Here is a 12,611-nt window from a genome sequence, read left to right as displayed (position 1 = left end):
GGAGGGAGGGAGGGAGGGAGGGAGGGAAGGAAGGAAGGAAGGAAGGAAGGAAAGAGGGAGAGAGGAGGAAGAAAGGAGAGAAGATGACAGGAGGAGAGGAGAAGGTAAAGAGAAAAGAAGGCATGCAGGCAGGCAAAAAGGAAGGAGGGAAAGGAGAGGAAGGAAGATTTAAGAAAGAAAAATCAGTGAGTGAGTTCTGTCAATAACAAAGGTTTGAATTGAGTCCCTAGATAAGGATAAAAAAGGATGAAATATTTGCGTATTACTTATTGCCCACTCTCATAAACCATAAAAGATAGGCACACTATGATGACTTTTTAAAAATCTGAACATTTTGTCTATGAGAGGGAGAGGTTGGGGGGAGGGGAAGAAGAAAAAAAATTAAATCAAAACAAGTAAAATATTTCACAGGGGCAAGCAATAGCTTATCAAAAGTAAACAAAATGCGTAGCAATGAAAAGGAACCAATTTTACATGATCAACAAAAAAAGAAAAATGACATCACATTTTTCACAAGGACACGATTTTAATAGTGACTTATATTAAGATGCAATGTTTGCTAAATTATAAAAATTGCTTTAAAAATATATTGACTTAATTATACTCCTTTCCTTTATGTATTGACATTTTTCAAATACTGCATATTGAAATTAATTCAAAACATGATCATTACAACATGTGGCAAATAACTTTTTATCTGCCTAACATTGTTCTCATTCAATTTTTAAACTAATGCTTAACGCATTAAACTTTATTGATGAAAATACTACATTCACATATTTCATAAAACCAGAGCTAGAAGAGCCTTAGAAAATAATCACACTTGCATGAAATGCTGACAAATAATTTACATATCATTTCTATACAGCATTCTGTTCACACCATGTATAATCTTGATATTATCAATTATAACTGTGGATACACTAACGTTGAACTTAACAATTTTAATACTTAAAAATCATTGCTCCTGTCCATCACTGATGAATGGATAAACAAAATGTGGTACACATTCATACAATGAAATATTATTCAATTATTAAAAGAAATAAAGTTCTAATACATGCTACGACATGGGTGAACCTTGAAAACATGATACTATGTGAAAGAAGCCAGACACAAAAGGCCACATATTGCATGATTCCATTTTTATGAAATGTCCAAAACAGGCAAATCTATAGACAGAAAGTACATTAATCATTTCCAGGGGCTGGAGAAAGGGGAGAATTGGGAGTGACTGCTAACAACTGTGGGGCTCTCTTTGGGGTGATGGAAATGTCCTAGAATTAGTAGTGATGGTTATACAACATAGTGACTATACTAAAAACCACTTTAAAATGGCAAGTTTTATGTTATGTGCAATTTTTTAAATGGCAAAAAAGTCAATGTTCCAATAAAGAGTATCATGTTATCAGTATGGCCATAACTCGAATAAGAAATGGGTTCTCAATCATGAGGATGTCACAATAGGAGAATTACTCGGCAAGGAAAGTTTGGATGAGATATTTAAGGGTACATTAAAGGATAAAAATGCTATTGCTGTTAAAACATGTAAAGATGACCTTTCCCAGGAACTGAAATTAAAATTTTTACAAGAAGCCAAAATCCTCAAGCAATATAATCACCCCAATATTGTCAGACTTATAAGAGAGTTCACACACAAATACAGCCTATCTACATCATTAAAGAACTTGTTCCAGGAGGCGATTTCCTCTCTTTTCTGAGAAAGATGGATGAACTAAAACAGTTAGTGAAATTTTCATTAGATGCTGCTTCTGGATGGCGAATCTCGAGTAAAAATTGTATACACAGGGACCTTGCTGCAAGAAACTGCCTGGAGGTGAAAATAATGTTCAAAAAATCAGTGACTTTGGAATGTCTCGTTAAGAGGATGGTGGTTTGTATTCATCTTCTGACTTAAAGCAGATTCCCATTAAATGGACAGCACCAGAAGCTCTTAATTATGGGAGATATCGTTCTGAGAGTGACGCATGTAGCTTTGGCATCCTCCTCTGGGAGACCTTCAGCTTAGGGGTCTGTCCATATCCTGGAATGACAAATCAGCAAGCACGAGAGCAAGTGGAAAGAAGATACTGGATGTCAGTCTCTCAGCAGTGTCCAGAATGTATTTATAAAACAGTGCTGAAGTGTTGGGATTACAAACTTGAAAACCACCCTAAAGTGAACTTCAGAAAGAAAACTGCCATCAAGAAGAAAGTCACATAGTGATGAAACAATGCAAACTCAGCCTTCAGGACTCTACCTTCTAGCAGGGTAATATTTTCTCATTAACAATGAGTTTATACCACATTAACTAGAACATTCTCTAAGGTTTTTTAACTTTTTTAAAACTATGGGCCACTTTTAACTACTGTAAATAAGAAAGCACAGGCTCCAAATGCAAGGGATCACACAGATCTATCTTTTTTACACCTAGGACAACTGATGTTTCTCAGATGGTTTCTACTTCAGGCTCAGTTCAAAGTTGGCTGCCCTCCACCCTAGACACCTCTACTGTATCAGTGCTATAAACTGTATTGGTAATGTCATGTTTGTAGGGCACATTGCAACAAAAAGTGGCCCTCCACTCTGTTAAGACAATTTATCTCTGTAAACATCACCTTCTGTTGGGAATTAGCTGGGCATCCTGTGTGTGTATTTTCTTCTTTCTTGCCAGAAATAGGCCCTGTTGTATTAGTAAGGTTGTCACTTGCCTATGTTCCACCATGCACTACTCCTTTGTCAGGGCAACAGAAAACTTCATGAAATGACCTCAAAGCATACCCTTCTCAGGGTTGAAGCAGCTGATTTTAAATGATATTATTTTATAGAGAGCTGTGACAGCAAGAAGCAAATTTGAAAATTAGGGAAGTCTAGAGAAAAAAGCAGCTGGACTGGTGGTCGAAGTAAAGAAAGACAAATATAAATTCAGCCTTCTTATCAGAGGTATGCTTTCATAAACACACACACAGACACACACACTTTCTAATTTGCTTCAATAGTTCATAGATTTCTTATAAAAGAACACTCTTGATAGCAAAAAAAAAAACTGATTTAGAGAAACTATAAAACACAAGCCCATTGAATTAATAGATTATTTTTGGTTAAGCATCTTCGCCTCAAAGAAGGCATCCCAGAATTTAGTTCCCTTCATTTTTACCAGTGTCTGAGGCTGTCAGGATTTCATGATCCTAGTTTGTTCACTCATTCACTCTCACACTCATACACACACACTCTAAGTCGAAAGGCATATATGGATGAAGTTGACAGCTAAAAAGTCAAATGAACATTAATGAGGAAGAAAGGAGTTATAAGAGAAAGACATAGGGACAGCCATCCTAATTTCACTTTTCTACTTCATTGACCCCTATATTGCTATCTAGGAATTCTTAACACAGCAAACACACTTCCTGTGTTTCACATGGATAAAATGTGACTTAGAGTTAAAACTGGATTTTGTTGACCTGAATCTTAACATACCCAGAGGTGCTTCTCAGGATAAATGCATGTGTACAGGATAGTCACGCTCAGGGGTAAATGTGGCACAGGAGCTTTTTGTAAGTGCTCATGCCTATGTCCAGACAAAAAACAGCACAGCACCTTAGTGAATATTTGGTCTACCTTAAACAGAAGAAAGGAAACAGAAAATTCCTCCTGTTCTTTCCAACTGTTTGGTGCCTAAGAATATCAGTGCACAGAACACAAACCCAGTACTTGTAAAAGTATAAAGGATTATAATGAAGAAAAAAATAGCTTATGGCCATCATTTCAATCTAACAAAACTTTTGTGCAATTTCAACGATTACTACATACAGACCCAGATGATAGCATAATAAACTTGCCCTCAAAAAAATATGTTGCAGCACATAAAGCAACTTCCTTTTAAACGGTGTACTATTAAACACCGTAAATAAACTAAACCTTCTTTTTTGAGGATGAAAAAAGTCAGTGCTGTTTCTCACTGATCCCAAAGAGATATACTTAATACTTGTGTACATAGCTCTCCATGTAAAGTTAACAGAGTAGAAGAAACTTAGTAGGTAATAAAAAATACTTGGCTGTTTGATTAGAAAGAATGAAGTTACTGCTTTCACCAAGATCACATTCTAAGAGAAATACATAATATACATATACATAAGAATCGGTGACTAGGACTCTGTAGGCAAGCCTACACACACACACACGCGCGTGCACATAAGCAATGGGAAACTACTGAGAAACTTAACTGAACACTCCCTACTCCAACACATATTACCAGCAACTAGGACTACGCCTAGACATGGCAATATGGTCCCAAAATAAGCAATCTTTGAGTGCTTAGGAGGTCAGTTTCCAAGTATGGACCAAAGAAACAAGGCTCATAATAAGAATTACAAAATCAATTGTTTACAGGGGTTAGTATATATTGGAAACAAATTAAGTGAGCTAAGTGGGGGCTGAGGTAAACTATAAAAAATAACCCACTCTCTATATAAAGGGGCAGCAGCGCCTAGGCAGATCTAGTTAATTGCTGCCATACAGAAATCAGGACAAGATACTGCTAGATGTCCCAATTCTTTAAGAGAAACTGAAATTTGGATTTTGTCAACTCTTCTGGTTTTTAAAGGTGACCACTTTTTAAAAATGTTAATATTGTTGTGAGGCCCATAAGGTACATCTAACAAGCCACATTCTGCCCAAGGGCTAAGAATTTACAACCTTGGGTTTAAAGGATAAAAGTATTAGGTTACACGTGTGACTAGAGGTAAAAGATGGGCCTGCAAAAATATATTAGGCCTCACTGGAGTGAAGGATTAAAATACAAACGGAGCATATTACAAATACAGATAGACAGGATAGAGCTAACTGCTAACGTTCTTTGAAATGAAGAATAAAGTCTAAGATGATTGAGCTTCTCAAGTCTGAGAGCAAGTCTCAGTTTAGCACAACATGTGGTTTATAAAAAGACTCTCAATAAGTTACCTGAACCCAACATTCATGAAATGAGGATCACATGTATCAAATTTAAATTGAGAAGCTAAAGGATGGTGCTAAAAAGAAAAATTTAATAGGCAGAAATTTTTAAAGATTAAACTAGAGGAAAAGGTTAACAGCAAAGCAAGGTTAACAGCAAAGCAGTTAGCAGTGTTCAAGGGACTAAATCAAACAGAGATAAGGAATTTGGATAAAGACTTTAGCAATAACAAGTAACAGAAAATATAGAGAACAAGCAGGAAGAACTGTGCAATCAAAAATTATGAGAAGATAAGAAGATAAAAGACTTTTGAAGGAATTTAATCTGGGTCACATATATACACTGTATTTTCTTAACTCTAATACGATCATTTTAATGTTTCTGAAATCAGGGTGGGTACTTACAAATAATGTAGTTTCTCTATTCACCCTTTTCAAAGAACAGTTCTATAAACCAATAATGAATCTTACAATTAATGACACCTTTGAGTCACAGAAATGTGACATACACAACAACTCTCTTTTCTGTAGAATGTAAAATAAATAAAAAAAAAACGGAGCAGGGAACAGCAGATCTTAAGTAGCCTAAAGGTAAATGGGGCAAATCCAAAAATGATAAGACCTCTAAAGGTAAAGAAAGAACAATAGAAAGACTTGATAGGAAGCAGCCAGAACAGCCAGAAAAAGGAAATTACCAACCAGAGTCTCACAAAACTAAGAGTCTACCCAATAAGAAAGTACAGTTAATTGTCAACAAGAAACTGAAGATGATGAACATCAAGCTAAATGTATCTTAAAAGGGTATCCAAATTGAGTAGCTCAGCTACAAGATCACCAACCTAATATCTAACACCCAGGCCAGTCTTTTCATGCCTTTGGTCTTGAGAGATGATATAGAGAGGTAAAGTACAAATCCATGGCCCATATGAAGAACTCAAAGGAATCTATAGCATAACCTTCATATACCAAAGAATACTATTTAAGTACTGAGTAAAGAGAGATGGATAAAATCACAGTGAAAGTTTTCAGTGGCTATAGTTGGCCCATTTCTAATGAAGATATAAGAGGTAGGTGTTTTTGGTTTTCTTTAATAAAGAGACTATTTGAAAACAAGGAGTAAAAAGCTAAATACCAAATTCTAAGAAAGGTTAACGTGAAGAATAAAAAAAAGAAAAAGATTAAGAGTTTATAATTTGCTGAGGTGGAGGGTGGCTAGAATTGAAGAACGGGCAATAATATTTCTTTTACGATATTTCTAATTTTAAAAAAATTACTAAAGTCTAAATGTTCTCATTTTACCCTACTCTACTACTTAGATAACAAACTCAGAATAATAAAGCTGAAAAAGCACACCACTAGTCAGGAGGTTACCTATCTAGAACCCTCGAATCCTTGCTCTGCAGCTAAAATAACTATGACAAAATCTATACCCTAAAGCTCATACCTTTATACAGAATGGGCTCTCACTCTTAAACAACTGTAAACAGCCTTGGTAATCTATCTGGTTTCGTAAAAGATTAGAAGCAGCAAATAATATTAGGGAAAGGGTATAGACAGCAAGTATACTTGATATCATTAAGAAGTGAGAGCTAATATGGAAGCAAGAAAATGAGACTACAAAAAAAGTTGACAACTTCAAATACAACCATTTTGAACCACTGAATGTAGAGGGCAAATCATCCTACATACCCCAATAATCCTAACGCATCACAAAACAATAACTATTCAGATGATGACCTTGAGTGCTCAAAAAAGTGTATATATTTAGGTTCTGAACACTCTGTTGGACAGAGTGGATTACTGTCCACATACAATTTATCTAAGGTGGTTAAAACACTTTTTAAATCTCACATAAGGCTATGAAAACAAAGCTGCATATTTTAAATTCCAGAAGTAAAAGCATAGACCATATTTTTTGGCTTTGCAAAACTTAGGCAGTGGTAGAAAAAGAGACATAAAAACTTAAAACAAAAAATCTCTGAATAACATGTCTGCATAAAAAAGCCAAAAGGAACAGAGAACACTGACGGGCAAGAAGATCTATGTGTAAGTATTGGCTCTGCCCACTAGTATCTGTCACCCTCTTTAATTTAACCTCTCAGAGTCTCAGTTTCTTCACCTGTAAAATGCAGATGCCATCACGACCTACAAAGCTATAGCACTTAAAAAGGGTAATTATCATCCAGAGAAGATGGGAATGAGTAGTGAAGAGAAAGCCTGATGTTCTTAGATACATCTTGGTGCTAAAAAAAAAATGCATAGCTAATCAGCAAGCTTAAAATGAAAATAGTTCAGAATAACCGCAAATCTTGTTTTGCATCTATACCCAAAGAACTAGTCATTATATTTAGGTGAGAAATTCTAGTTGTACCTTACAAAATGAATCTAGTTTCTTCAACATTATCAAACCTCATTTTATAAAATTTCTCTTTAAATAAAAAGGAGGTAAGAGAACACTCACCTTGATTGAGTCTTCATTATCTGTGCTTGTCCGAGGACTTATGAGTAGATGACAAATTAAGGGAAAACAACTTGGAAAAAAAGAATGGTGTATCATCTTTTAGTACAATCCCTCAGCTTGCAGGCCTACCTGGCTCTGACCAGTTTGGTGGCCTCAAACTCTACCAGCTCTGCTCATCTGCTGCATCATTTTCCTTCAATTCCCCATACCCCTAGCCCAAGGCACTCTCTGTTCCCTTTCTTCCTCTCAGTGATATACAGCCAGAGGGACTCTAAATCCCCTGGTGGCATAAAACAACCTCAGTGAACAAAGAAGTTAAAAAATGTCTCCCACTTCTACATTTTATACATTTGAGAGGATTAACTGGAGAGACCACTTAAAAGATATTAAGCATTTAGACCATATACTACTACAAAGGTAAAATTCTAAACATGACCAGTATCAAAGCTTTCCATTACGCTGATTTAAAGTATCAATAAGATGAAAAGGATATTGTTTCTTCTCCTCCTTTCCTCCTGAACTGTCCCGTTTCTCTTTCTTTTCTATCTTTTCTTTATCATGCCTGGACTCCTAAAAGGAATGGTGGAATTAGTCAGAGAAGGGAAAACCAAATATAAAAATCAGCTCAAAATCCCTTTTCAATCACCCATCGGTCATAAATTTTTCTTCAAAAACTTATTTAACATGACACCAAAAGCACAATCAACACCAACAAAATTGGACTTCAACAAAAGTAAAAACTTTCATGCATCAAAGGACACTATCGAGAAAGTGAAAAGACAACGTACTGAATGGGAGAAAGTATTTGCAAATTATATCTCATAAGGGTCTAGTATCAGACTATATAAAGAATTTTTACAACTGAGCAACAAAAAACAATCCAATTAATAAAAGGCCAAAGTAGCTGAATAGATCTCTCCAAAGATATATACAAATAGCCAAAAAACACATGAAAAGATGTTCAACATTATTAGTCATTAAGGAAATGCAAAATCAAAACCACGATACACCACTTCACACCCACCAGGATGGCTATAATAAAAAAAAATAATAAAAATAAAAATAAATTTTTAAAACCAGAAAATGACAAGCATTAGCAAGGATGTAGAGATACTGGCACCCTCATATATTGCTAGTGGAAATGTAAACTGTGCAGTCACTGTGGAAAAGTTTGGTAGTCCCTCAAAAAGTTAAACACAGCATTACCATAACCCAGAAATTCTGCTCCTGGGTATACACTCATGAGAATTTAAAACAGGTATTTAAACAATATTTTAAAGCAGCACTATTCACAACAGCCAAAAGATAGAAAACGACACAAAAGTCCATCAGCTTACAAATGGTAAACAAATGTGGTATGTTCATACAATGGAATATTATTTAGCCATATAAAGAAATGAAATATTGATACATGCTACACCACGGAAGAATCTCAAAAACATTTTGCTATGTGAAAGAAGTCAGACACAAAAGCCCACATTATTATACAATTCCATTTATATGAAATACCCAAAACTGGTAAATCCACAAAGACAGAAAGCAGATTAGTAGTTGCCAGAGGATAAAAGGAGGAGGAAACAGGGAATGACTGCTTAATGGGTATGGAGTTTCCCTTTGGGGTGATGAAAATATTTTGGAACTAGATACAGATGATGACCACTGAACTGTATACCTTAAAATGGTTAATTTTATATTATGTGCATTTTATCTCAATTTAAAAAATACTTATTTAAAAGGAGTAGCCTCCTTTTTAAAGCATATAGAAATTCAAAAACTATCACCTTATAATTTTCTGAAACTGCTTTTAAGAACTATAAATACATGGTATAAATTTTGAATATATACAATGTTTTGTAAACACTTTACATTTTAGTAATGATGTGCTTCCTTTATGACAGATGCATGAGATATATTCTGAATCTCATCCATTAGTATCTAAAAGAATGCACACTGTACTTAATTTGAAAATCAAATACAAATTGCAAACACAAATTAGGAGAAAATACTATAAAATGTTTGAAATCACAATTAATACTTTATGACAGTGGAATGATCAAGGAGAATACATGTAACCATATTTTAATCTCATGAATGAAGAGAAACTAAAGGCATTGTTGGTGGAGAAAAAAGGAAAACACAAAAAGAAAGGCTGAAACTCAACGAATAGAAGTAGATGGGAGTAGAATGGAGAGGAAAGGCATTACAAAGATAAACGAAGTGTACCCTCCAGTAATTTGGGACTGAACTGGCTGGGATTCCCCAGATAACCTGCACTCCTCTAATGCCTCATCTTCCCATCCCCAAATAATTAACAAAAGACCACTTGACTACAAAAAAGCAATATTTGCTAAATTATCAAAGGGTTAATTTTCTAAGAAAAGTATATTGTTCCTTTGTTTTCCTTATTTACCTTTTTGCCACCAGAGGAGATTTTATCCATCTTTTCAGATTTAAATGAATCACCACCTTTTTCTTTGCCTGAAGATTTTGACTTATTTTTTTCTTTGTCTTTCTCATTTGAATAAGGAGACTCACATGGACTTTCACTTTTGTGTTTTGAAACCCCCACTAAAATTATAAAAGAGAATCATGAAATCCTTTTCCAATTCAGTTTGATGATTGCTTCAAAAGTATTAATAAGTCTACCTACTTGTTCCATTTTCCTCTTTTCGCCTCTTGGTTAAGTCCGGCGGCACTTCACGGTCATTGTTTGAGTGATCCTAGAACCAAGAATTGTGAACTACATTGATCAAGAGTTTATGTTTTTTGTTTTAAAGTATTACTTTTATATGAGAAGGGCACAGCTAACCAGCATTGGAGAATATTTGTGGTTGTTTCACATACTTGGTAAAATGACATTGAAAGATAGCAGAGTTGGAAGAGATTATTAGGCTGAAGATCCTTATTACTGTAGAAGATTCAAACACACTTTAGGATGAAAATACCAGTTAAACACTAATAGATTGCCATGCAACAAACTAATACTTTTAAAAAGGCAACACATTACTGTACGTGATAATGAACTTTCCAAACTAGTTTTTAAAAATTACAAACCCTTTTCCGCTCTTTCCTGTCCTTTTCATCTTTTTTCTCTCTTTCTCTGGATCTTTCCCTTGACTTGTCCAAATCTTTCTTGTCCATTTCTCTCTCCTTACTCTTGGACAGTGGTGGAGGAGTATGATTAAGGTAGAGCTGTTAAATTAAGGCAATATTACTAAAGATTATTAGTTTTCCAGTATTGGTATCATTTGCTTGATTGTTTATTTAATGAAAGACAATTGGTAGTTAGACCCAAAGTCAAAACTGGTCAGCTGTCTGGATTACAAGAGGTAAAATAAGAGAGCATGGCACAAATTATACAAAAACTTCAATTCTTGGCTTAATAAAAGTTATCATTTAAACCCAATCTGTTCATTCCTGCTTCAACTGAAATTCATCAGTAAATTCACAAGCTACATTTTCTTTTATAGTTCTATTGTGAGGACTTATAACCACCATTACAAGAGTCCATACATGAAAAATAGTTGCTGGACTTTCTCTACTGTAAAAAAATAAAAATAAACCTCTCTATAATCATGGAAATTTTAAGTAGTTTTAGCATCTACTGATAGGTAATCAATGACAGTGAGCTAAAGTATAAAGCCTAGCCATGACTGACTGATCAGTCTTTTCTCCCTCAGTATATACCATGTATAGATTATCCTATAAATTATTTTTACAAATGTAAAGGCTGCATATTCTCTACTTCTGAAAGCACTGCAATTTCTATCAAATAATCACTACTGTGAAATTTGTCCTACTAGTTCTAAATAACTCAGAAAATCATACAGTCAGCTGAGGATGATGAAACAACTCAAAAACTGAAAAATGATGAACCGATGTTCTCCTCTGCCTATTCTTTCTCTACCAAAGGTCCATTGGCAATAAAACTGCCAAAGATCAAGGATTTCCTAACTCTAAATAAGAGATACCTTACTTATGCAAGGTGTAAATATGAAAATCCATTATAAAAGTAAATGTTAAGGAAATCAGATACTTAACCTTATAGCATTTACAACTGTGCTACAAGCTTATGTTTAAGACATTAAAAGTATCAGGCAGCAGAATACTGAATATAACTTGTTACATAACTACGCAATTCTAGCTATACCTTAGGAATGAAAAGAATAGTCAAAAGTCAAATCTTTTTACACAAGGAAATCCTTTGGTATTCAAAGGAGTAAGTGAAAAAAGACAAGCATCAATTTGAGAATTAAACACTTATTTTTTAACAACACCAATTATTTTCAATTCAGCTGGCTCAGAAATACTGCCATAGCAGTGCAGAAGTAGATTTTTTTTAAATGTTTAAAAGTTGATGGTCAACTGAAATAGACAAAATGTTCATTAATAACAAAGAGCAAGAGAATGAGAAACAGTCATAAAAGTGCTTGTCCAAAAGGTACCCTTGCTGGGTATAATACCCTGAAAGACATTTCAAGATTTTCTATTCATGTCGATATTATTCATAAAACTGATAAAATAAATATTACTGCAACACTCAAAGACGACTTCAAGTATTGCTTAATTTTCCCAATAAAAGCAAAAAAAAAAAAAGTTTGTGGTTACAAATAAGCATGTAGTGCGCGCGTGCGCGCACGCACACACACACACACACACCACACACACACACACCCCACACACACACCCAAGAATGTTTTTAACTGTGCCTAACTTAAATTCTGCATTGTAAGGAATTGAGAAACCTAGAAATTCTTAGTTTAGAAATGCACTCAATTCTATTCCTTCTTTCTACCTTTCTAAGAATAGTTCTGATCACGATAGTCTTTCATTACGTATAGAATAAAATGCATACTCCTTAGCTTAGGTATTCCAAGCTCTTCACAATCTTCACAGGATTATATCCTACCATGGAACAACCCAATGCACTGTATGCTGTAGCTACAACTGCTCCCTAATACCCTGTCCTTCCCAAAGCTCTTCACCAGAATGGATGCTCGCTTTTACCTTAATCTGTTAAAAGCCTACTTAGCCTTCAAAGATGGCTCAAAAGTCATCAGCAGTTCAACTGTCTCTCAACTCTGCAACTCACTTTCCAGTGAACCTATTTTATATTCACTTTTTTCCATTAATTTTATGTCATTTATTTTCATCTATAACATAGTTTCCAGTATGGTAGAGGAGCTAATGTGCCTTTTCA

The 12,611-nt window shown here is 34.7% G+C and overlaps 1 protein-coding gene and 1 pseudogene across 11 annotated transcripts in view; one reads left to right on the top strand and one right to left on the bottom strand.

The window, feature by feature from the left end:
• The window catches only part of LOC111730770, a 4,831-nt pseudogene extending 2,608 nt beyond the window's left edge, over positions 1 to 2,223 (top strand).
• The window catches only part of THOC2 (THO complex 2), a 99,016-nt gene continuing 86,911 nt past the window's right edge, over positions 507 to 12,611 (bottom strand). For 10 of the 11 annotated variants that reach the window (XM_023522178.1, XM_023522180.1, XM_023522183.1 and 7 more), the window contains 6 exons: positions 10,466 to 10,603; positions 10,062 to 10,131; positions 9,822 to 9,979; positions 7,905 to 7,981; positions 7,412 to 7,455; positions 507 to 2,044 (listed from right to left, as the gene is read on the bottom strand). In XM_023522178.1, coding sequence (XP_023377946.1) covers positions 7,428 to 7,455; positions 7,905 to 7,981; positions 9,822 to 9,979; positions 10,062 to 10,131; positions 10,466 to 10,603 — 471 coding nt within the window. In that variant the 3' untranslated portion in view covers positions 507 to 2,044; positions 7,412 to 7,427. Of the gene's footprint in view, positions 2,045 to 7,411; positions 7,456 to 7,514; positions 7,982 to 9,821; positions 9,980 to 10,061; positions 10,132 to 10,465; positions 10,604 to 12,611 lie in introns of those variants that run through there. The other variant, XM_011378236.2, reaches the window with a different exon arrangement.

Source organism: Pteropus vampyrus, unplaced genomic scaffold (genome assembly GCF_000151845.1).
Source record: "Pteropus vampyrus isolate Shadow unplaced genomic scaffold, Pvam_2.0 Scaffold335, whole genome shotgun sequence".
In the NCBI taxonomy this organism is placed as follows: Eukaryota; Metazoa; Chordata; class Mammalia; order Chiroptera; family Pteropodidae; genus Pteropus; species Pteropus vampyrus.
The sequence above is the reverse complement of the archived record's forward strand: the minus strand, read 5'-3'. Positions and strand labels throughout refer to the sequence as shown.